At 40.0% G+C, this 25,789-nt stretch overlaps 1 protein-coding gene across 14 annotated transcripts in view; it reads left to right on the top strand.

The window, feature by feature from the left end:
* Window positions 1-25,789, top strand: part of gphnb (gephyrin b) — a 110,874-nt gene that overhangs the window by 68,525 nt on the left and 16,560 nt on the right. For 5 of the 14 annotated variants that reach the window (XM_082506283.1, XM_082506289.1, XM_082506294.1 and 2 more), the window contains 3 exons: window positions 17,042-17,083; window positions 18,902-18,976; window positions 23,256-23,312. The exons of 2 other annotated variants lie outside the window; for them this stretch is intronic. In XM_082506283.1, the coding sequence (XP_082362409.1) occupies window positions 17,042-17,083; window positions 18,902-18,976; window positions 23,256-23,312 (174 nt within the window). The remainder of the gene's footprint in view (window positions 1-17,041; window positions 17,084-18,901; window positions 18,977-23,255; window positions 23,313-25,789) is intronic. 7 more of the 14 variants (XM_082506290.1, XM_082506291.1, XM_082506292.1 and 4 more) reach the window with 4 other exon arrangements.

Genomic DNA, 25,789 nt, shown 5'->3' with positions numbered 1-25,789 from the left:
ATCTTTACAACCTATAGCTTAATTAACTTATTTAACAGTCACCCAAGCTCTGTTTAAAAGATCAAATGCTTTCTAGCACACGTTAATTCTGAGCCCGGTTCGTATAATCTATAAAAAATGTTTGGTAACCAACATAACTCTGGTTCTCTGAGAACCGAGTGAGGTATCTTACTGTGGGAAGTAAAACGGGGTCTGCTGGATTCTGCTGTGACTAGCTGCTGTCTGGCAACACGTGACTCTGTGGGAATTTGAAAAAGGTTGCATAGCAGCTAAATAAATCTGGTTTGTTCTTCGTTCTACATGTCTGGGTTTAAAATGCATCTTGAGGGTTCTCAAAGGACCACTTAGTGACATCACAGTAGCTGCATCCATCTTTGATATACAGTCCATGATTTTTTTGAACGTTAGTAGCAGCCAGTGAACATAGACAGAAATACACAAGAAGAAGAAAAATTGTGTACAATTTGATTCACAATATGTGCATGTAGAGGGGAAACTCGCTTGGAAAGAACGTTTTCGATGGTTCCTACATTGTTCAAAGCACTTTTCAAGGTTTCTTTGTTTAAGTACTTCCACTTTTTTATATTCAGGTTTTCCGCAAATTGTCTAATTTATTCTTAACGTTTAAGCCAAAATGACATACAGATATTAAAACTGGTATGAACACAGTAGTGACAGCTACTGAGCTTGAATGTCAGCAAGCTGCAGACATTGACTGAACTCTTGAAAAAGCTGGTAAGTAGATCTTGAATGTTTTTGTCAAGGTCAAGAGAAAACTCTAATGCTTTATGGTTGGTTCAGTTCCTAAAGCACCTCTAAATCTGATTGTAAATACTAATTGTAAATGTAATTCAACCCAAGCCCCAAATCAGATTGTGTACTTGGTTCTCACTGGGAGAGAAGTACAAGGACATGCACTTCCAGCAACACATATGCATGCTCACACAAACAAACAAAGGCCGCCCCTAGCCCATTTTTCCCTTCTGCTCAGCCCTACTGTTCGTCTCCCACAGCTCAGTTGTATTTGTCATGCCCTGACTCAAACATTTAATGCTTATAGACTTGTACAGGAATAGGAATACTGGACAAAACCAAGAGTTCATCATATTATTTCTTTTTAATATAGAGAGGAATATGTTTTCTTAAAATCTTTATTTTTTGCATCTTCCACAATTAAAATCTGATTATTAGTAAATGTGATGTTGTGTAAAATGATTATGTTGTGTAAACAGCGCACACACACTTCAATGACCGGTTTCAGTGTCACAGCATCATAAGTGTCTGTGTTTCTCTGTATGTTTTGTGTTTGCTTCTATGTGTTTTATATGTTTATGTGTGAGTGTGTTTATGGAGACAGCAGGTTGTGGTTTTTTATGCTTGGATGCTAACAGTATTATTTAGCAGGTTTCACTGCAGTTTTATGCACTTGCTCTGGGCTTGCTTTAATGGGATACTTGAACATGTCGTCTATATGTATTCCCATTTTTTTTTTCCCCTGGCATTGTCTCGTTGTGGCTATTTAACTGAACATTTGCATAATTCTTTGTGAAAAGACTGTTTTAACTGATCTCTCCTGCAGGTTTTTAAAATGCCAAATGGTGTCAAGTCTCTCTTTCTGTCTCTCTATTCTCTCTCTCTCACCTCATCTGTCAGTGTCGCGTCTCCGTGTGTCTCCCGGACAGCAGGCAGGTGCCATGGGAATAGATGAGTGGGGTTGCCATGGGAACAGAGGGATGGGATGTTAGCAAAGGAGGGAGGGCGGGTGCATAGATGGGTCATGCAACTGAGGAAGCAGCCATGAACAGTGCTCTCTCTTTCTGCTGTGCTGTGTTTGGGTGTACATGGAGTGGTGAAAGGTCAGACAGGCAATAAATCATTGCAAGTAATTTCTAACAGGCTTGTTAGATATGTAGATATTTAAAGATATTTGCAAGTATAAATAAGCAGCAAGATGTGAGGCAGTGAGAAGTTAGTCATGACATGGTGTAGTGAGTAAGGATTCTGTTAAATCTATTTGGTGAAAATGAATCTTGAAAATATTCATCCTCCCAAGAGGCCACTGAGCAAGGCACTGTAGGTCTGAGGTTAATAACTTTGAGAAGATGGTATGTGAATATCAGTTCTTTGGTGAAACACACTTCCTTGTCTCTGGGTTTTATTATTTTGTGTGTAAATATGAACACACTAGCGCTAAACTTAGAAATACAGTTTCTGATTCTCCTCTTTCTTTCGCTGACCCTAGAAAAGTTCCTAATGTTTTATCATTGCTTTATCATTCTTTTTTAACCTAAAAGGGCCCATAACTTACAAAATGAGTATTATGCTGTTATGAATAAAACTGAAAAACAATGATTGAAGCCGTAAGTCCATTAGGGAAATTGTTTTTCACTGTATTAAATCAGATGAGAGGGAGGGTAATTTACTTTGCTTTTCAGATATGCTTCAGATACGCTTATCACTTATGCACGGTCTATAGGTGTAATCCACACTTTACTCAGTTTTGTTGCGTTCCTCTCCAGATTTCCTCTTGCTCTGGTCCACAGCTTGTAGTGATCGCAGCCTATCCCGCTGATCACATTTAGAGAGCCAAGGTGTTTTTGACCTCGACTGAGCCACAGAGTGTGGAGCTGTAAATAATTGGACAGTGGGGAGCTTTAATGCTGCTGTTGGCTCCACTAATGCATCGAGGTAGCCCTCACCCCATTCCTTTCCCGCAACACCCAAGCACACGTGTGTCTCCACCTTTCTTTGCGAATGACCCCATTTGAGTTATCGCCAGCTTGTCATGATCACATTCCGGCCATATTACTCAGGGTTTGTGTGTACTGTGCATGCCTGGGAATGTGTGTTTTTGTGAATGGCAGATAACAGGCAGTTAATGGCTTTTCTAGGTACAGCTTTTAGCTTGTTTAGATTCTGACATGAGCTTTTACCCAGCGACAAGCTGCCATATGTTCTTTGAAATTCCCACATTGCAAGCGGCTGCTGACAGTATGTACACACTGTCCCTAGAGCCACAGCCAGAATGGCTCTGTTCACTGATGCATTTCATGTGCCACTGTGGGCTGTGTTAGTTTGTTAGCTAGGTCTTGTTGGCAAGGCTGTGTGGTTGCTTTAAGAAGAAAAGGTATGAAGTAGGTCTTAATCTTGTCACTGCCCGAGCTGCTGCTGCGTTTTCTGTACATGCCAATCCGACACCTCAGCTCACAGAGCGAAACAGAAGCAAAAGGGCCACTTATTTTTTGCCAAATAGAAACGTGTATAAATCCACAGAGGTGGTGTGTTAGCACTTTAAGTTCAGGTCACATTTGTCAAGTTATGACACTATGCATGCAGTCTTATTTGTTTTTAAGGGGACAGCAAATGTGTTTGCAATAATGAAGTCACTTTTAAATGTGCACATCAACACCGTGTGTGTGAGTTTGGATCCTGCACGTATGGATTCGCTGCTAAGTATAAAGTCTGTGCGTAAGTGCAGCGTGTGGAACGAACTGATGGTCAGACCTGTGTGTCTGCTGCAGCACGGCAACTTGGAATGCACACAAACACTGCATGTAATAAATTTTGACTCACATCCTCCAGACAGAAGGTGTCTGTGTTGCTCTCACACTCCCCACACAGCATACAGCCCAGGAGCAACTTTACAAACCATTCATGTAACCAGATTTCTGTCTCTGTCATACGGTTTCTTAGTTGCGCACACACGGAAAGATGCCACATGCACATGCACAAGATGTACGGAGAGTAGTTGTACCCTTCCACTCTTGTGAGCATTTAGTACAGTTACGTAATGGTGAGTTTGGATTAATGAACCATATGGGAGATAGGGCTTTGATTCAGAGGATGGCTGACAATGTGTGTGTGTGTGTGTTTTGCCAGTGTTTTCTGGGGTTGTGTCTCCTGTTCTTATTCTCACTTAAGTGGTTAGTTAGTTAGGCTTTTTATGTTCATTTGTATAAAGTTTGGGAGGTTTTTTTCTTGCTGTTATTTTGGTTTTTGTAAAGACATAGTCTCTTAAAATCCCTGGAGCTGTTGCTGTAACAAGTTGATATGTAAGTAGATTCTCTGTGTTTTATGCAGCAGTCACAGCAGGTTTCATTTCTGCATGAACATTTGGCTGAACTCAAAGTGTCTGAAATCATTTTTGTTTGATTTCTGGGTAGCATCACATTTGCTGCCAATATTGACTGGAAGCAATATCTGAAGCAATATCTAATGTAACCTTGATAATCCAGTATAATACTCCTCTCACTGATTCATCAGTCATCCAATAAAAGCGCTAAAATTCCCCAGTAAGGAAAGTATGAAGTGGTTAATGAGTATTTACTTCGTGGCTGCTCTTACTCTCATTTATTGATTACCTATCGGTAGATTGAGTTGAGTTGAGTTGTTCAAAACTCAGCACCAAAAACGAGGACGTAATATTTCATTTACATTGTGAGGTTGTTTTCTTGTTGGTAAAAGACTTTTATAATCACTGCCGTCTTTTGGCGCTATTGCCAGTAGTTCTTTATGGAATTGAATATTTTAGCATTGAATTAAAGTTTCACCTCCTTTTTAAAATAATACTCCTGCCTTAGAGTGGCTGCTGCCCTTACTGTACATCTACACTCCCCTTTCCATCAGACCTTTCGCCTTGATCGCCACGCATTTTCCAGAGCCAATATTATTTACCGTCAATATATTGTATACTGTTCCAAACATCCCATCAGCTTGTCAGATTTGAGCATTTATTTTGATTAAAATATTCAATGCTCTCACTTTCAGATGGTGCCTTTGCACAGGTGCTGGCTGAGCACCTAGAGGACACTGCCTCATTCCACCCTGGTCCCATAGCATTTTTTTTTTATTAGTGGTTTGATGTATGGCTTTGGAGCCAAAGCCAGGGCTTATGGAAATCACGTCCTCCTCTGCAATGTAGGACATGAGTCACTTTGCATCCCAAACCACTTCGGTAACCTTCACCGTGGATATTTGACATTCAGCTGACTGCTGCAGACCAACAGGGAATATTAATGTACACACGAATGCAATCAATTTAATTACAGTAAATTTAATTACCAGTTAACTGTTAGTTTGCCAATTGATCGGGGAAAATGGGAAAGCATCTTCATCGAAGATTCAGAGAGGCAAATTTATGAAAGAAATAATGGGTCATTCAAACCAACACGAGCCTTCTGCTCAACCTTCTCCAATTTGCATAAAAGCTTTATGGTGCAAAGTTTATACATATAAAATTATTGGTGTGAAATTTCAGCTTCATATATTAAATAATTTTCATGATCACAAAAACAAAAGAAATTACATTTTCATTCAACTTTCTTGTTGTATTGAGCAAATATGACAAGTTTTACAACAAAAATAAAATTCTCAGAGTGTCTGTCAAAATAGAGTAAAAGTATGGATTTTCCAGACTCTAACTATAGCTCAGAAAATAATATAGTTAAATATGTGAGTAATATTCATTTTCAAGACCTGGGTCATTCGATTTTTACACCGTTTCCGCTCCATTATCTCTGATTTGTCCATAGCTGTCATTATCGTACCATCTAGAACAGTGTTATATTCAGATTATACCATCTATCAATATTTTTGTTTTTGTGGTACAACACAACTCGTCATATTAGCTTAAAATAGCACGAAATTTAAATGAAAGTGGGTTGGGGTTTTTTTTTTTCATTTTTGTGTCCTAAAAATTTCATGTTAAAAAGTATTCGACGTGCTTTATTTTACAGTATGAGATTTTATGAGAAATCCAACTATATATCATTCAGACATTGTCACTAGTTGTCTTTTGCTGTGTTAGTGTGTACTGTAATAGGGAACTTTGCAGGAGTGCTGGATGTTTTTTGGTTTGTTTGTTTTTTCATATTTTAACTAGCCAATATTCAGACTTTTTTATGTATCTAAATCACAGATTCTGATTCATTTTGAAGCTAAGAAAGACCAGTGAAAATTTCAGCCTTTTATATTTAAGAGTTTTTGAGATATGCGTGTTCAAACATTGCAGCAGATTTCAGTGTGGGGAAAAAAAGAAGCCTGAAAGTGGGGTCGACGTGCCATTTTTATATATATATATATATATATATATATATATATATATATATATATATATATATATATATATATATATATATATAAGTATATATATATATATATATATAAGTATATATACTTTTTCTCTTGAAAAGTATTTGATATATGAAACTAAAATGATGGTCGAGCAGAAAATGTTCTAAAAATGAGCTGATTTGGGTTGGAATGAGTCTAATATTTATAAATTCATGTTTGATTAAAATTTTAAAATGACACATTTCTTATTTTTCTGACTTAATCATCAGCTGTTTGTTTGTTGCACTCATCTGAATTTTCCACACCTTTTTCCTTTTAGTGTAACTACTCTGATTTTGTTCTATTTTTGGGTAGCTCGGCTTTCAACAGTCTTGATAATCTGTCCCTTGCAAGAGTTTGACAGATGTCAAAATGCACGTTTTAACGTGATGTATAACATGAGCATGAAAAAAAGAATGCACATGCAGTTTGGCCTGGGCCTAGTCTGTACTCAGATCACAGCATCATCACTTGCAAATATGTAGTGACAGAGGATCACTGACAAACTGAAGTGATCTGTCAGCAGGACATGAATGATTTATGCCCTGGCTGTATGCGAATGCCCCATTATAGTGTCAGCTCAGCTGGCTCTATGCGTGACAGATCAATGATCTGTAAGCTTGTATGGCAGATTTCTCCTTCTGTAACCCTGAACAGGAGATATGACTCTTGACTGTCCAAAGGTAAGAGTTTGTGGTACAGTGTGGGTATGCAGGTGTTTCTCTGTGTGTCATCTACACTCAGTTTGGTACTGTGAAGATGAAGCCAGGTGTGTGTGTGCCTGGTTTTAGACCTTTAGCAGCAATAAGTTGAAGTAATTGTTTTCTGTGTGACTTTATCAGTCTCTCACATAATCTTGGCCCACTCTTCTTTACAACCTTGCTTTAGTTCATTCAGGTTTGTGCGTATTAGCTTATGCACAGCTCTGTTAAAGTCCTCATTTCAGTTGGTTTAGGGTCTGGACTTTGAGTGGGTCGTTGCAAAAACTTTATTCTGTACTTTTTCAGCCATTCTGCTGTTGATGTGCTGGTGCTGCCAATTTCACCCAGGTTTTAGCTGTTGAACAGATGGCCTCATATTGACTGTAGAATACGTTGGTATACAGAGGGGTTCATGCTCGACTCAATAAGTGCAAGGTGCCCAGTTCATCTGGCTGGAAAATGAGCCCAAACCACCATCCGCCGCTAATGTGCTGGATAGTCTCGTGGTTTGTTCAGATGCAATTTTGCAAAACTAAGCTGTGCTGGCATGTTTTTTGTTGTTGTTGTTGTTGTTTTTTTTTTTTTTTTTGGGGGGGGGGGGGGGGTGTTTATTTGCTTGTTTGTTTTTTTGAGAGAAGCATCTTTCTCCCAAAAACCCTTGCAAACAAGCCATAGTTGATCAGTCTTTTTCTAATTATGCCGTCATAGACTTTAACATTTAACAAGCTAACCAAGGCCTGTAGAGTCTGATATGTAGCCTTGGATTGTTTGTTTGGGGTTGTTTTTGCATTTTTCTGAGCATTGCACAGTCTGACATTGACTTCAAGTGCATTTTGTTAGCAGCTTCTGACTTCTGCTTAACACCTTAATAACATATTGAAGCAGTAAAGCAATGCTTAGTACTCTACATGAGTGCAGAGAATCCTACATTATGAAAACATCTGTACCAGGCTGTAAGTGTGCTTCATTTTCTGTGCTGCAAAACTGAGCATTTTTAAAAAATGAGAATCTGTGTGTTTGTTGACGTTACAATGGGAGTCTCCTTCAAGTTGCACTGCAGTTTTTCGCATTTCTGCCTCGGCTACATTTTTTAGTTCCCAGATATTGCCATTCGGTCATTAGCGCCTTTATCCAGTTCACGCAGTTACAAGATTCATTAAAAGGGTAATGTCAAAGAAAGTAAGAAAGAAAAAGCATAACTGAAAATGGCCTCAGTTCATTTTAATGTATGACAACTTAGAACAGAACGTGATTAAAACTGAAAGTAAAAGTGAAGTAAAAAAGTTAAAAATTCAGTTAAAGCCAGTTAAATGCGTATGGCTGTAGTTTTGTTTCAGATGAGGATAATATGCTGAGCATGCAGTTTGGTGACCTGTGACCTTTAAGTGAAGAGTTAGGATCAATAACGGTGCCACATAGATTAGAGATGGTATTAAAAACTGCCATTCACAAATCCCATATTCAGTGTGGCCTGTGGTGCTGCCCTGCGTGCAGCCTCGACTCTTTTATGGAAGTGGTTAATGCATGTGCAGCACGTCAAACCAGGACAGATTTTCCAATGGAGATGGTAAAGTACAGTACATTGTTATGAAGATCCTAATCAAACTTAATTGATAAAAGCACACATAGTACAGGTAAAATGTATTGATTGCTTTAATGCTCTTTTCTTTTACTCTACTATTTACTGTATGCTGCAGTGGGCGAGAGTGTTACGAGATACTTTACTGTTGGAGCGAAGGCGCAGTGTGACGTTCCGGCGCTTCTTTACAGCTCGCATCGTCGTTCTTTTAAGGTTTATTCCCCTGCACAAGTGATAGATAGGATTTTTTATATGCCTTTGTGTTCTACTGAAAGTTTTATTATGTTTGATTTAACTTGACAGTAGTGACCGCTTGTGTGTCTGCTGGTGTGTGTGTGTGTGTATGTGTCTTCGGCAAAGCGGCAATAGTGCTAGATATGTGTTATTGTCCTCCTCCATTGCAGTAAGGCTCATAAATGTGACTCCTCGTCTTCTGGCCTGCTGGAGGTGTGGAGGATTTATGATGGAGTGAGTGAGAAAGTAAGAAAGGCGAAAGGAGAGAGAAGGAGAGAAGAAAAGAGTGGGAGGGCGTGAAAGGGATAGATAGCTAATAACTTCGAGAGGACAGGGGACTGGGAGAGAGTAGGAGGTGGCGAAAGGGTGATGGAAGGAAATTAAAATGCACACAGAGTGAACAGTAAGGACAGTTCAGCTATTTTGGCCTGTGTCTTTTTGTCAGTCTTTATTCATCTGTCCATCCCAGAGGTTGAGTCCGGTAGCTCACCTCGTCTTAGCCTCAGCATTCTCCCCTCCCCCGGTTCACTCATCTCAAATCAGTGTGAATGTGACAGAAGGAGGCAGAATAAAGTTGAAAGATGCAAGAAAGAAAGATGATCGTGAAGAGGAGAAAGTCACATCTGTCACTTTCCCTCAACGGAAAGGCTCATGGGAAATACACACTCCCGCACACATAAACACGCACACACACAGACCTCAGTCATGCATGTACAATTTAGGACAGCACACATCACCGTATGTGCAGCTATATGCCCTCCTCCTCACTCTCCTCCTCCTCATTGTCTCTCTGGCTGTTGCATTTCCTCGCCACTCTCTCTGTCTTCTGCATCCTTCCTGCTCCTGCCTTCCCTTCTTATCGCGTTTTCTCTCTCTCACTCTCTTGCTCACCCTTCCTCACTCACCCTCTCACAGTTAGCGAGTGTGTAAAAGTGTGTGTTCGTGTGTGCATGTGCTGGGGAGCTCATTCTGTTTCGACTCCAGGCAGAAGATGGTAAGTAATGTCTTTCCTCCTGCATATCTGAGAGTGTTTACAGGTTTTGAGTGTGGAGGGTTGTGTGTGCGGAGGTCGCTTGTGTCCATGTTTAATAAGTGAAGGATTTTGTATTATTAGCTGAGTGGGCATGGGGGGTGGATATATTGCGTGTGCAGCGTTGTGTTTTGCAAATGTTATTTGTGCATGTGTGCTGCTGTTGATGAGGAAGCTGACGCCTGAAGGAGGTACAGTGTCAGGCCATGGATTAGTTAGGAGGTAGGAGGGTGAGTAATGTAGGATACTGTTGACTAGCTTAAACTAGCGGTGGGCTGCAGAGTGTGGATAAAGAGTAAGGGACTTATGTGCCTCATGTTTTGGTGGTGGTGTTACTGTCGTGTTGGACGGTGGCAGTTACATAAAAAGACAAAGAAAGGATGATGAGTATGAGTAAGCGACACAATATCTCATAGGGCTCTGCACTCCAGCAGTCAGTCAGTCACTTAAGAAGTAGATGACACTCCATCCACATTTCCCTTCCTCCCTCAGCTGCTGCTTTTATCCAAAGCACCTTACAATTTATGCAGAACAGGAATCAGAAAGCCCATGATGCCGATGCCTTTACTGTTATTCCTTGTCCCTGGAGTTATCATGTGCTTCCTTCCAGGCAATAACAGAGCAGCTTAGCTGGAGCACTACTGTAAATGGAAATGAGGGCAATATGGATGAAGAAGTGTGGAAGCAGCGCCTTCAGAAATCCATGATGGCTTTATACAGTTGACAAGGAGAAGCAGCAAGATACTGATGTAACTGTGGAGAATGATGCCACTAATAGCTAAATGTCAGGTACGGCAAAAATAATGGCTATTATGGAGGCTATGCTTTGTAGAGCCTGTGAGAACCTGTGGATAAAATAGAGCTCTGCCTCTTTGTGCTTGTTTGGACTAAGAGATGACCAAAAGAAAACCACACACAGCTTACATTAGGAAAAAAATGAATCCAGAAAATTGCATTTTGTTAAAAGATAAGTTGGACATTTTAAGCTTTTTGGCTTTCTTGCTTATAGATATGTTTTAAATTGATTGTTGGTGTATTTTTAGGTTGTCTAATAGTCGTTTGGTCACCAAAGGGTTGGGGCCAAACGTAAAGGGCTGTTGTTACCATAAAGAAATGATAGTTGTATATTGCTGAAGCAAAGAAACCACATTTCTTGAAATATTGAAAATTTTAAGTGACAGAATCCGTCATCCCTGTTTCCTTTTCAAATGAGTCCTTTACAAGACTGCTTTAGAAGTGTCTGTGTATTGAAACCAGACAAAACAATACTGGCTGCTGCACTGGATTTTCAGATTTATTGTTTTTATTTTAGAAAATACGCGAAAAAAGCTGGTTCACTTTGGAGACACTAAAATATTCACATCATACTGACAGTTTTTTGCTTTTGAGAAATGAGACCCTTAGACTCTTTGTCTACTCTTTCTCCCTTTTATAAACCTGCTTAATCCGGTCTTTATGTAGCCTTAAGGAAAGCAGAAACATGGATGTCAGAGTGTTCAGAAGAGACACAACAGCCTTCAGTAACTGGATGAAAAAGGTAGACTGATGTTATTTAGCTGTGAGGAGTGACTGCGCTGCAAAATGTCAGGTACAGAAGAGAAGGATGGCTGAGAAAGCTTAAAGGGAACCGACTGTATTGTAATAAGTGTGAGTGTTGAAAAGACCAGATGAAAGTAGCTATGGCCAAGAGGAAAGTGCTCTTTTGTCTCTGATTAATGTACACACAGTTGGCCCTCCCTGCCTTTATTTGGCTCCAGGAACCCATTGACCATTTGGGTCAAACTGCTGTAGGCTTTAAATCAAAATAAGTCGAATGTGCTTGTTCATGTGTGGAAAGAGCATGTGCGCACACGGTGGATTTTCCACTTTTGTTATCGAGATTATTAGATATTCAGGAGCGTATATTTTATATGTCAGCGTCATCCATTTAAAATTTCATGTCTTCTACGCACATGCAGCGCAGACACGCATCTGCATGTGTGAAGTTTGCGTGCACCGTGTGCGATATTATATTTGTCTCGAGTTACTCACGCCCACTGACTCAGAGCGTTTGCCTTTAGGGCAGTCGAGGGAGAATAGAAAGCGTACAAGTGCAGTGAACAGCGGGACAGAACAAGAGCAGGAAGAGAAGACAGAAAGACAGACAGGAAAGGCATTAAGAAGAGTGGATGAGTTGTCTGACCAGCTGTACTGAGTGTGTTCCATCACCATGTGGGCTGGGAATGTGAAGCGGGGAAGACTGGTAAGCGATATAACACAGGCCTGTCAAATCAGCTGTGCTAATGCCACGCTCTCTGAAAATTCACTCAGTAGCTCATTAATTTCTAACATATGTAGACATGGCCATAGGAGCGCTGTGATGAATGACCGGGACAAGATAAAGATGCACACAGCGCATGCTCCGGGTCAGCCTGGCTACTAGATGTTTGGCTTTTCCAGTGTGGACTCTTAGCCAATATTAGTTATTCTTGAGGGAGCTGTTGGAGAGCAGAGTTTGTTTTTTTGTTTTTCTTTAGTAACTCTGTTTTGAAACTGTAAGCAAAAAACTTGAAATTACTTTAAAGCAGTGACAGCAGGAAAGTTTAATTTGACAAGTAAAGAAAGCAGCTCATCATAAACCTGCACAATCAGCTGGTGATATCATTCAAAAAATGTTTACTTCAACCAAACTAAATCTATAATTCAGCTCACGTATGTGTAATCTAATCCCAGAAACTCTAAGTGTGTTACATTTTCTCTTCTTTCTTCTTCTTTTACTTTCATACTTTGAACTGTAAGTAAATTATAGACTGCATTTAAAAAAAAAAAGGTATCCAGCATGATGATGTCACCCATTAGTTTCTAGACTTCTGCTTGAGCTGTGAGTTATGAGGTAAACAGATTAGCAAGGTGCATCTGCTAGACCTAAATTAAATAACACATTCACACTCTTAGAAATTGAGCACAGAATGTTTGGATGGCCGCATTACTTTTAGACAATTGCATTAAAATGATGCAAAATCCAAAGGTCCAAAAAGGATCCAAAAGGCACCAACACTACAAACACAGTTATGAGGTTAAGAGGTACTCAGTGCATTGCAGTGCCGATGTATCAGTTAAAATATATGAACATGAAACAGCACTGATTGGGTGGCATTCTGATGCATGAATATTATTACTGTCCCTATTAATATGTTTGGGAATATTTGATGTTAACATTGTCTTTCACCTTGTTTTTCTATTAAAACTAGTCATGCTAGCTTCACATTTACCTTTGTTGCAGAGATGAGGGAACCATTAACCCCAGCGAATATCACTGTGTGTAATATGAAGCACAGTGGGACATTTATTAACCCCATTTTCACATAGATGATTTTAAATGCATGTCTCCAAATCTGACCAAATAGCAACACAGAAATTTGTGAACTAGCTGCCCATTGATGGCTTTATTTAAAGTGCTGTGTATGATGGTTTCTGAAGAAATTAGTTTGCGTTTCACTATTAAAATTTTCCAAACAGAGGCTGTGCTGTAAAAAAAAATTGATGAAAAGAAATTGTGTAAACAACGTTTTAATATAATATACTAGATTATTTTTTTTGTCTTCAGCGAGTGCAAAGACACATTGTTATTTGTCAAAAATTATTACCTAAGAGGTGTTATGATCATTGTTACATTTTGATTTTTGCACACGTGTGATGTGGTTTGTGAAGTGTTTTTGTATCTGAGAACAGTGTTAACATTTGGCTGATATCTCTGGGCCAAGAGTAATATCTTATCTTACAAGTCATTCCATCTCAAATGAGCTTGTTTGACAAAAATCTTTGAGCTTTAAAATTTGGACGTAGGTAATTATATCTGTAACATTTCATTTATCATGTATCAAATACTTTTCTAGATGTTTTACCACTGCAAATTTTGTTGTAAATACAAATAAATATAGCAAAACAACTGACAAGTAAAAAAAAAAAAAAAAAAAAAGAGTAAAGAAAAAGGAGTTGGTAGCTCATTTCATGAGAGTAGCCGATTTGTTGTGTCCACATGATGTGATTGACACAATACGAGTAAGGATCAATCAAGAGATCGGCATGCTGCCTGGAACAAATGCTGCAAGAGAAGTAAACTATATGAAAATGCTACATTGTTGCGTTTTTAATGTCTGTTAGTATATTTTGATGTTAACCTTACAATCATGTAATAAAGTAGAGTATACGTTTTTTTTTTTTATTGTAGTGCAATATATCTATATAATATTCAGAAATTGTCACTAGCTGTTTTTGGCAATATGATTCAATTTTATGGTAAGAAAGGCCAGTCCAAAGTTTAGACTTTTATCTTTAATAGATGTGAGATTTGTGCCTCAGATTTGTGTGATAAAGCATGAAAGCTGAAAAAATCTATCTTAAAATGTATTTGATGTATGAAGATAAAATTTAGTAGAAATCATTATTGGTCGATGGATGGATACCATAAAATTTTGAAGCAAATCAGAGATGGTCGAGCAGAAAGCCTTCGATGATTTGAGATGGAAAGAACCTAAAATAACAGTCTAATGACAACCTGACAGTATTATACTGGAAAGTCTTTATTTTATAAAACACCTTAATTTATTTCATAGAAAAAAATTGTAGATCACAAGAGTTTAATTGCAAAGTAACATTCTGATGTTTGGAGATCTATCTGCTAGCATTGTGTTGCTGTACTTTAACAGGGAACTTTCTCACATCTTGTGGATGATTATGTAACCCAGTTTCATTACAAAACACTGTCATATTCTTGAGACCAACCCTCCATCACCACAATAAACTCAAAAAACAGCCCTCATCTAACAGTCTACACAACTGCTATCATATACATATAATTAGATTTTAATAGAACATGGTAGACTAAAATTCTGGGTTCGAAAAAGAGAATCGATGTATTCAGTCTATGGTAGCGAATTGAGCCCTACCTCACCGCTACAGTATTTAGGAAAACCTTGTGTAGTTTACTTCTGAGTTTCAATTTGTAACCTCCTATGGTTTCCTGCCAGTGTCCATTATCTGAGCTGTGAGCCACATGAGGGCAACTGCTGTGAATGTAGAGCATTTCAATTAGGAAGGATGAGATGCTCATCTCCTTCACAGTGCTGCTTTACAAAGGCTATTTATTATATAATCTGAAATGTTACTGATTCATGAGGAAAAGTCAGGAACTGTCTAATGACTTTGCTAATAATTCATACTGAGCTTTGCTTTCATGTTAGGCATTATTTGGGGACTAGATGTAATACTTCTAAATGGGTTTCCCAGTGATATGTCATAGCTGGAAGGCTCTTCGACCAGAAACAAACAGCCGACCCAGATGGCTGCGTTTATGTGCAGTTTTTGTTTGGGATATTTTGGCAAACTAGCACATGAATGAAAGGCTGTAGAGCAGTTGTCATAGACACAGGGATTGGCTTTCCGACTAGCACATGATCATCTTAATAAATCAAATTAATCTGATCTCTGAAATCTGATGAATCTAATGATTCAGTGTCTCTAAAGTAAGATAAACTGGATAGTCTACGAGCACCGTCCTGAAATATCACCCTAAAATAGGCTGAGACATAACTTCCTTCTAGCTTCATTAGGGGAGTTAATAAAAAATTTCATGTGCCTTTTGGCGAAGGGATTGTTATTAAAGTGTTGTACCACAGCTTGAATAAAAATACACCAATCATGGGTGACCCCAGTGGAGCAGTAACAGGTGATACCTGGGGATGGTAGAAATAAATTACACTGCCTCATTTATTCCCCATGTGCTTTTGGCTTACGGAGTCCTTTTAACAGTATTTCACATGTGATGTGAAACTGCAGTTGGAGGCATGTTGGATCCGTGACTGACATCTGTCTTGACTGTAGAACTGACATTTTTACTGTGTTGTGGTCAGGTTTGCATTCTTTTTCAGTTCAAATGGCACCTCTGGTGAATTCAGTTCTTCTACTACACGTGACGTAAAACCTTGTGTTCGAGTAGTGTATAGTCAACAGCAAATGAGTGTGTTATACATGCCCTATATCACACTGATATTTGCTTTTACACAAAGTGCCCTGGTCTAGGATGGTGACATACAAAATGATGGGATAATCTAGTTTTGCAACCATTTATTTGAACACATTTTCATCCCTGGTGTTGCAGAGACATGCGAAAGGTGTCCTCTGGCATTAGTGTGGCCATGTTAGGAGTGGCGTTTTAAATCTTTGAGTTTTGCAATTTATTTATTTTTTTCAGTCGCTAATTCATTTTCTTCACATGTGCTTTTTTACTATTGCTTTCACCCTCTGCTTGGTGAAAAACAGGAAATCATTATCAGCATTTATAATAGCCAGTTGATGAGAAATGTAAAAGAACAATGGAGATGGTAGAAACACTCTTTAACTGAATTATTAACGGTTATGTTGCATAGTCTGTCCACCAGAGGGCACTTTGCAAAGTCCATGGGGAAAGCAGTAAAGTCGGGTAGTAGTCTCACATTACAACCGACAACACAGCAAGTGCGAACCATTGCTGATGCTATCTGTGTGTTTTCGCTCCTTTAGCCCTTTGTTTGGCCTGCTAAAATGGCGCTTCGGCGGTCACGCCCCCTCCCGTGACATCACACTCCAAAGCCCTATAAATGACTAATCACCGACATGCTGCGACAGCAAAACAATATTTTTTAAATAGCATTGTCATATTCTCTTAGCAAGGATTGGGGAAATCTGTTTATGTTTTGTGTCTAAAAAGAAGATATATTGGATTTTCAAATGTCTGTATCAGTAATGATTTTAAAATTGTTCAGTTAGACTTAATTTGACAGACTGGGAGTGAGAAACCTGCCTGGGTATTCTTATAACATGCCCCAATGCTAAAGGACACCCTGTGTTTATCTGTGGTGCAAGTGGAACTTGGTGTTTCACAGATATGCATGGATGGATCTGCCACCGTGGGAATGGAAATAGGTTGGTCATTCAGATTTCTGGAAAGGGCTTAGCAGAAAGTAGCGAGAGCTTTGTGGATACATGTGGATTCTCTCTGGTCAATTTTAAAAACATGGCAATTCTGGAAAATGCATTGAGAGGCTAAGAAAATGTTACATTAATGTGTGATTTATTTATTTTTTTGTTCCTGTGAAACCTGTTCTCCTATTGTTCTGATGGGGAATGAATCCCCATGTAACTCCTACCTGCTGTCCTGACCTGTCCTGTCTTGTCCTTCATGCCCTTGGCTGCCATGGCCTACCTGAGACAGTCACACAGAGAGCTGTCATGCAGATGTCCTCCTGAAAGACAGAGGGCGCTGTCCGCTCCACCCGCCAGTCTCTGTGTGCCTCTGTGCCCCGCTCAACCCGGCTTTGGCTCTGTTAAACCTCTTCTCTTCTCCCCTCCTCTCTCTCGCGGCACCAGGCGCGGCTCCCCTCCTGTTCATCCACCCTAAGCATTGCTGAGGTACTCCTGCATGTGTTCTAAAGCATCGTTACGGTCATCATGGTGGCATCAGTTCCTACTCCTTCCCTCTCCAACAGCACCTCTAATTTCCTGCCTGGCATGACTGCTTCCTGCCTCCTTTCCTTTCCCTTGTGTGTATGCTGACTTGCCTGCTACACTCCTGCTGTCTCTCTGTGTTTTTTGACACACAACCCACAATCCTTTGTTTTTCTCCCTGTGTTTTTGTGCGTATTTGAGTCTTGTAGTGAAATGTTGTCTGATTCTCATACACATACTGTATCTAACCCTTTGCCTGGTTTCCATGCACACACAGCCTCCAGAATAAACAAACGTCCATCACTTGGCATATTACTCAAACGCGTTTCAACCTCACAAGTGAAGTTGAAAGTTGCTTGAATTATGTATTTGAATGAAAGTGATACTGGTTGCACAAACAAAGTATGTTTCTCTCCCTCTGTGTATACACTTCAGTTCTTTTTAAAGCGCCTCGCTGACACACATTCATCAGCGCGTAAAAGAGAAAAGGCCCGGTAAATATAAGCTTCGCAGCTTTGCTGTGCTTGGCACACTGGTCATGGCCCCAAGTGACTCTGATCAGTGAGTGATAAAGACATGACCTCTGTGCAGGGCGTCAAATGGTGCTGGCGCTGTCCACTGTGATATTGAAGCCCATTGATTAACTGTAATTGCACAGTAATGAAACTACAGATTTTGAATACGTGTTTAAAGATAAATTATCTAGCGAGCTAATGCACATTTCAATTTCAATTTTTTTTTCAGCACTAATGCATTAGAGGTAACTTTTTATCTTCAGTTTTATTTTGAAATGCAAAATCGGACATTAACTCAAAAGTAATTGTTGCCTATTTAGTGTGCTATGTATGCCATTAGTCTTAATCTTGCTTTAGACTTAGGCTGATCTTGTCATGTACTGGAATGGGATGCATATAAGTAACAAGGTACTGCAGTACAGAAATGCCCAATGTGCAGTATATTTGAGGTAATTTAGAAATTTTTGCAGTGCTCCCAGCACAGGCCTACTCAGGTACTTTCCGTATCATTTAAAGTTGTATTTATGTGTAATTTCATATTTTTGGTGGCCATCTTAATCTCATCTTAAAAAATAAGATATATATGTCTTTTTATTTTATTGATTTTAATAGAACTTATGGTCTCAGGGTATAAAATTTAAATAATTACGCACTTAGAGGCATGTTTTCTAATATTTATTTGTAACTAAATGAGTTAAGGAATAAAAATAACTAATTAAATTAATAAAGCTTAATCTCTTTTTTTAAATGTACATCATTAAAACAAAACAAAGACACCGAGCGCGGCGTTGAGTAGGGCCAAGGGTCAAGCACTCGCTTGGGTTCACTTCTTTAACATTCACGTTAGTTCAAAAATGTATTTATGCTAGCAGAGCTCACCTGGAACTGTTGTCAGATCCACTGAACTGATTTTGTTTCTCATCCGTCATTCCTTATGTTGAGTTTTTTGGCAGTTTTCCAGTGACTTGTTTGCCACTTTTTTTTTTTTTTAATTTAAATTTGTCTGACTGCCGAATGTATGTCATTCAATGGCTTATTTCTGGCGTGTGTGTGTGTGTGTGTGTGTGTGTGTGTGTGTGTGTGTGTGTATTTGTTGCATTAGTATGCTAAATTAGCAGACTGTGTGTGCAGCTGTGTTTAAAACACTAGTATCTGATGTGTTGCAACAGTCCGAGTGGGAGTGTATGCCTGTCGTCTGTACGTGTGTGTGTATACGCATGCGTGTGTATGTTATGAAGGTGAGTGACTATCCTGTGGCTTCCCCCAGGCCTCACGGAGAGAATTCAGGGCTCACCTGGATGAGGTCATCACGCTCAAGTCAAGGTACTCTACCTTGGACCAGGTAAACCCGCTAACCTTCTAGCAACTTCTTCTCTACCGGCATGCAGGCCACTGGCATCCCACTGAGCACCTAACCACACTAGTGACATGCACAAGCATTCACGTACACAGACAGGAAGGCTGATGGAGGGACAGAGAGGCGCACGCTGTATTTTAGATTGCAATGGGCTTCACTTTGCTATAGCATGTACCTGCAGCACTGGAGCAGGTGAGAACTTGGCACTACTTTAGTAATAGACAGTATCTAACTGCTTATGTTAAGTTGAGAGACGGAGATATGAAACATCTAAATGCAAGAGATCACTGCAGGGTGAGACTGTTCCCGCCATCTCAATTGGTCAGCCTAAAACTTAACAAACTAACTTTTAAGTGTTTAAGTCTGCCGGTTTGCTCCAAACTGAATTGCATATAAAGTAGATTACTTGGAAATTACTTGCAAATAAGTAGAAAGCTTAATATTACCAGCTGCAAATGCAAAGGCCAGTCTATATTCTCTGCATGACCTGTGTGGACACAAATCAAATCATGTATAGCAGGTGTAAAAGGGATCTTGTTTAATGAACACAAACACACATAGGACACGTCCACATGTTGCATATTTCTACAGCAGAGGTGTCTGTTGCCTGAGCCATGCAGAGCTAGGTTCAGATTTAGAAGTGCAGTGGTGATACACATGGGCAAAAAGACAAAATGAAGTGTTTTCCAAAGTCAGATGTATTTGGACACTGATTTCCATCTGATTTTAGTCTATAAGTTGTCCTGTGTACCACCATCTTCAATAGTTTGCAACATTTCTTCTCCATGCCTCAATCTCAAGAACTCCACCAGCACTCATTCTCTTCCATTCATCCCCCCATCTGGTCATTTGTCAGGTTTGATGTGTGTGTCAGTGCCTGGTTTCTGCACAGGATGCAACGTATTTGTGTGTTTGTGCCTGATATGGATATGCCAGTGTGCTGCTGGATTCACAGAGGGATCACTGAACAGTAACTGACCTCCCCACGGGAAGCCATGAGTGCACTCTCCAGGAGGTTGAAGCCATCGCTCTGGATTGCCACAGTAGCATTTCCCCCTGCCCTCTACTACTCTGTCTCTATCATCCTGGCATTTTGTCCTCTGCTCCATCCCTCTCTCACTCCGTCACAAGGGGTGAGGCGGTTGAAGCCAGTTTACAGCAAGCCTCCATGCCCTGTCACAGCCTTCTCCTCCTTGCAGAGGATGTATTAATCTTCCCCTTTTTGCATAATTTGTCTGACAGCTCCTTTGTTTTTGTGCTGAGCTCAGCACCGCGGCAGTTGCATCCCATCATTTCCTGGAACATCTCCTTAGCCGGCTAGTTATTGGCCCCATCGATTTTTCCCCGGGCGGCTCACAGATGCCGGGCCACGTGTCTCGCTGACCTGGCCGTGTTCGCTATTCTGTGTCCGTACACAGAACCGTCACCTGCTCCCCAGCCCATTGATCTTCCGGGCAGATCTCCATGACAACCCGTTGTCAGGCTGTTTCCGCGGTGACGGCAAGGTTGCCGTTTAGAGCGCTTAGTGTTTCTGGCACGAAAGCCGGTGGTTTTTCCATTTGCGTGTGTGTCTGCATTCCCTGCAACATGCCTAATGCTTCGTTGCAAACACTCACACATGAATGTGAAAACTGCCTGCTTTTTATTTCCTTTATTTTTGCTTATCCAGGGAGTTTTGAAACTGTTGTTCTTGCGTGTATGATGTGTGCCTGTTAAAATTTGCATCCCTCATACAAGCCCATTCTCTTCTCTCACTTGGTCGGTCTCTCACCAGTAACAGGGGATTGCAGCGAAGGGTAGATTAGAAATGAGTGCGAGAATGTTTGACAGTCTGCTTTTATGCCTTTCCTCTAAACGTCCAAAACATCCCAGTCTGCCTTTGTACTCATTCTCCATGTATCCTCCTCGCCTCTAACACATCCCCCTGTAGCTTTTTTCCCGTGTTCATCTCCATATGCAAACTGTCTTTCCCCTTGGCTCTCTGATGGTATGATCTTTTCTTCTGAGCTATTTTTTGCCATACTGAGGTTTTGTTTTCAACCTGTGTCAGCATTAGTGTCATCACTCCACATTGCATTGAGGTTTTTCCGCTATGTGCTAGCTAATGGTGACCGTATATTGCTGCAAGACAGACTAATGATCCATTACTACACGACAGAGTGTGAAACTGGGTTAGGTAGAAGAAGAAAACTTGATCTTTGTGGTTTATCTGTGTGTTTAAGGAGACCAGTTAGGCAGTAAGATTTTGATGTAATTGTTATGCTTTTTTTTTTTTTTTTTTTTTAATTTTAGATGTCCTAGTCCTAGTGTTCTTGGAATGGCACACCTTGTACAAAAAATGCCCTAGCTGTCAGTCGCTAGTTTTCATATGTGCTTTTCAATGTCTGCAAGTTTGATCTGTGCCTTGCTGTAGCTGTAATTAGCCCCCTTAATCCCCACCTTTGTCCTTTTTTGTTTTTTCATGCCTGCCTCTCTCTGTTTCTTTCTGTTTCTATCCCTGTCTCTATCACTCTCTCGCTTGCTCTCTCTCTTATATTTAGGGTTATATAAAAGAAATATAAGGGCTTTCGAGCTTCAGCACAAATTTGCTAGCATGAGCTGTTGCCATCATGGCATCCGCTGAAACAAGCTTGTACCAACTAAGAGAAAGTGGTAAAATTGTAAATATGATGAGGCATTTTAAATCCAGAAATCAGATTCTTAAGCACTAATGTCAACAATTACAGTTGTTGTGTTACTGCTAGTCCTCAAAATATTAGGTAGTCCATCTGCGTGGTGACCTATCTGCTGCCAGCCTAAACTAAAACTTCGTTAGCATTTGCATCTGCTGAAAATTGTTCATAAATGTCAATATGGGTATACAGCTTACCAACATGGCAGTATGGGGGTTAAAATGCTGAAGGGGAAACTGGTGTTTCATTCACGTGTTCTGTCCGCCTAAACTGTGCCGTTGTACGGTTATAATCTAAGGCTACGTCCACACATGTTCAGGTATTTTTTAAGACAGGTTTTTTTTTCTTTTTTTCTTTTTTAATAATAAAAATCTACGTTAAATAAAAGATGTCAGTCGCCCTCAAAGTAATAGCCTTATTATAGCAATTTATTATACAGTTGTATTTGCTAATTTTTTTTATCTTTGTTTCATTTTGACTTTTTTTGTCTTCTTTTTTCAGTTTAGTTTCCCTTAGTCTACAGAGTGAATTTTCTTTTCAGTTATTTTGTTTGAAACTGTTTAGTTTTAGTTTAGTTTTTTATTAGTTTCAGTGTTAGTTTTAGTCAGTTTAATTATTATTGTATGGAGGGCACATGTCAGAGGGAAAATTGATGACAATTAGTATGTGTATTACTACAGAAACACATAACTTTTTTAAAGCGGTTGATCCATAGTGTGTCATAGAATTGTAGACCCATTATACATGTATATTATGTATTTTGAGACTCATCAGGCAAGTTGTAATAAACTATTTTACCAGTCTAATAAACACTACAACTAAGTATATCTCTACTACATTTTTAGTTAAAAAATTAACTAAAGTTTTTTTTTTTAACTCAATTTTCGTTCATTTAGTTTAATTTGTTTTTCAAAAGTTAGTTAACTAAAATGTTTTCTCACATCTAATTTTAGCTTTTATTTTAGTGTTAGTTAATTGTGAAAACCTTGGTGGACATGGCTTCAATGGCTACATTAAATTTGCTGGACACAAAGTAGGAACACATGAGGGTTACTTATCCAAGCGGCATGCAGGAACTGTTGACATCGGGACTGGGACTAGATTGAAAGGCAGAACTGGCTCTGCTCCAGCACTGCATCAGAGGTTTACGATACAGTGTAGTAAGTCAAGCTTTCCCAGTGAAAAAGAAAAAAATCTGCTCTGTTATCATTTTTTGTAACTGAACATTTTTAAAGCATCGCGGTTTAATATGTTATTATAACTTCTGATTGTTATAGAGCGCATCCATTATTTCCGGATCAGCATAATCACAACATGAACCTCAGCGAAAGTTTTCAGGAAGCCAAAAAGCCACTAGGTGTTCATTCTTTATGGCCCTGCTTTATGCCACCTTTCTCTTTAGCTCTTTTTCCTTCTTTCTCTCCTTTCTGCTCCTCTCCCCCCAGCTCCTGCTAGGGTTGCTTGTTGTAGTGGATGCCTGTCTGTCCGTTTGTCCGTCCGTCCGTCTGTGTGTCTTGTCTGTCTGTCTGTGGTGTTCTGGTTGCTGGGACAGATGCACTGATGCCTGTGATTCGATGCTTTATCTCCACTAGCTCCAGTGTAGGTTGGAGGGGCTTAAAGATGATCGCAGGAGGACCTTCAGCTCTCGAGTAACTATCCCGCCCCCGCCCCCTCTCCTCTTTCCCCTCTTCCCCTTCTCCCCCCCTCACCCTCCTCCGAGGAGCGCGCAAAACAAATGTCCTGCTCTTTGTACCTCCCCACCCCACCCCACCCCCCTACTCGCTTGCCTAGCTATCTCTCTAGCTCTCACTCCCTCTCTTTCTCTGTCTGTTGCCACTGGTCTGTTTCTTGTACTCAATCTGTCGCTCACTCTACATCACTCTTTGTCTAGCTGTTTTCTCTGTCCGGTCTGTTAGGGTTCCTCTTTTCTCAGTCTCCCACGCACACTTTCCTGTCTCTTATTGTTCGCTTTCTCTCTTTGTTTCTCTCGCTCTTCTTCCATCTGCTCATCTTTCTCTGTTTCTGTCTCTCCGGTTAACATGCTCTGCTTTCAGTAGCTATGTCTGGTGTGCTGGATGTCTGTTAAGTAGATGCCATCAGGCCGCTCTAATGGTCTTTATTGTTTTCGTTCTTTTCTTCCTCTTTTCCCTCTTTTCTGCTATGTCTCGGCTCTGTAGTTTAGTGAAGTCTGTCTAGTTTGTGCTTCCTGTTTTTGTTTGTTTCTTTCTGGGCTGTGGGACCACGTCACGCTGATCCTCATCCTTCCACCCCCACCCTCCCTGTCTATCTGTCTACCTGTCTCCTCTATCTCTCTGCCTGTCCATCCCTCCTTCTCCACCATCCCATCCACCTTTGCCTCACCTCCCATTTACCACCTTCTCACCTTGGCTGTTTGGTGCCCAGTGGTGTCACAGTATTAGGCATTGAGGGAGGGGAGGAGAAAGAGAGGGGTGGGTGGGTGAGTAGAGAGACTTTCACCTTCACCGTGGGTGTTTTGGTTCTCCATACACAGCACACTGCCCACACCCAACTTTTATGATAACCACGGGTCATAGAAGTTACTGAGTTTCAGAGGACTTTCAGAGCCCAGAGGGATTGAAAGACATGTTAGCGCAGACAGATAATGACTGCCAGAGTACAATCAGCTATGTCAGTTGACAAATCTGAATATTAAGGTTGAAAGACAGCCAGACTAACGAGCAGGCGAGAAGACAAAGGGAGAGCCAAAACCAAAGAAGTGGACAACATTGGCACAAATCCCATACTTTCACTCCAGTGTATCCAACCGGACCTCTATTTGTGTATGTGTCTAAAGAATAATTACTTTCTGATTATGTGCCAAACTAGCTTAACAAAGTGCCTCCTGTGATTCTTCTTCCCTTATTTATCGTTCCCTAAGGCTGAGTTTCCCAAAAGCATGCTTATTACTGCAAGCCAGCATCTTCCTTTTTAAAGGTGTGCTACAACATTTTAACATAAAAGCATCAAAGCGTTGCTTGATTTCCAGAAATACAGCTAAAAGAGACAGGAGGCTAGAGCAGTAGCATGTCCATGGATCAGTGCTGCTTGGCATCACATCTCTTTTCTTTCACTAGCAGCTAGTCTTGGACTAAATTACTAAATGTAAAGCAGAATAAAGGTACTTAAAATTGGGAACAAAACTGTGTTCCAGACACACACTACATTCCTTTTGGCATGTAATGTGTTTACAGTTGAGAAGTTTCATTGTTTTAACTCAAAATGTCAGCAAACATGACAATTTTCTAAAACGTTACTGTCTTGCACAAAAGAAGGCAGGAAGTATTGACAATTGATCGTCTTCTACCATTTTCTACCACTTCTCCTGATCCGGGTGGCAGGGGGCAACAGTCTAGACAGAGATGCCCAGACTTCCCTCTCCTGGTCACTGTCTCCATCCTCCATCAGCTCTTCCTGGAGGTCGCCAAAGATTTCGCAAGCCCTTTAGGAGACATTTTTACTGACGATTGGAAGTAAAACTTGAGAATCGTCCTAAAATTGTATTTGAGAAACAGGAAGCATTTTTTGTTTTATTTTTGGTTCAGTACTGATGTTGCCATCCAAATAATTTCCAACAGGTTGATTTCCTATAGCACAAAAACAATAACCAACCATAGACTGTAAATAAAAGATCTTTGAACAGATAATTGAAATAATGAGGCAGCTCCTCTAGTTGGAAAGAAAAGTCTGATTATCCTGAAGTCCATTGGACAATTACAGAGTTTACAGACTTTCGCGTTACATTATTATTAAATACAACATCATCTTCTTTTTATCTTTTATATAAAGTCTGTATAACAAAGTTTGATTGAAACGGTAATGTTTAAAATTCAAATTTCTCACCCATACTGTGCGCATTTACTATGTTGTATAGAGCAGGGGCACAGCAATAGCCTCCAAAATAAACTTCAAAATTCCAGAGAGGCCACTCAAGCAGGAAGACAGAAGTCAATGGGAAATGTAAATGCAATTATTGCTAATTTTGGCAACACTGATTATACATGAGGAAGTTAAGAGTTTTATAGGAAAATTACAAGCTCCACGTGCCTTCTCTCAACCATGGACAGCACCTGAGCTCCAGCCTCAGGTTGTTTTTGGGAAACTCAGC

The sequence above is a fragment of the Aulonocara stuartgranti genome (assembly GCF_965226115.1).
Source record: "Aulonocara stuartgranti genome assembly, chromosome: 15".
NCBI classification, from domain to species: domain Eukaryota; kingdom Metazoa; phylum Chordata; class Actinopteri; order Cichliformes; family Cichlidae; genus Aulonocara; species Aulonocara stuartgranti.
The sequence above is the reverse complement of the archived record's forward strand: the minus strand, read 5'-3'. Positions and strand labels throughout refer to the sequence as shown.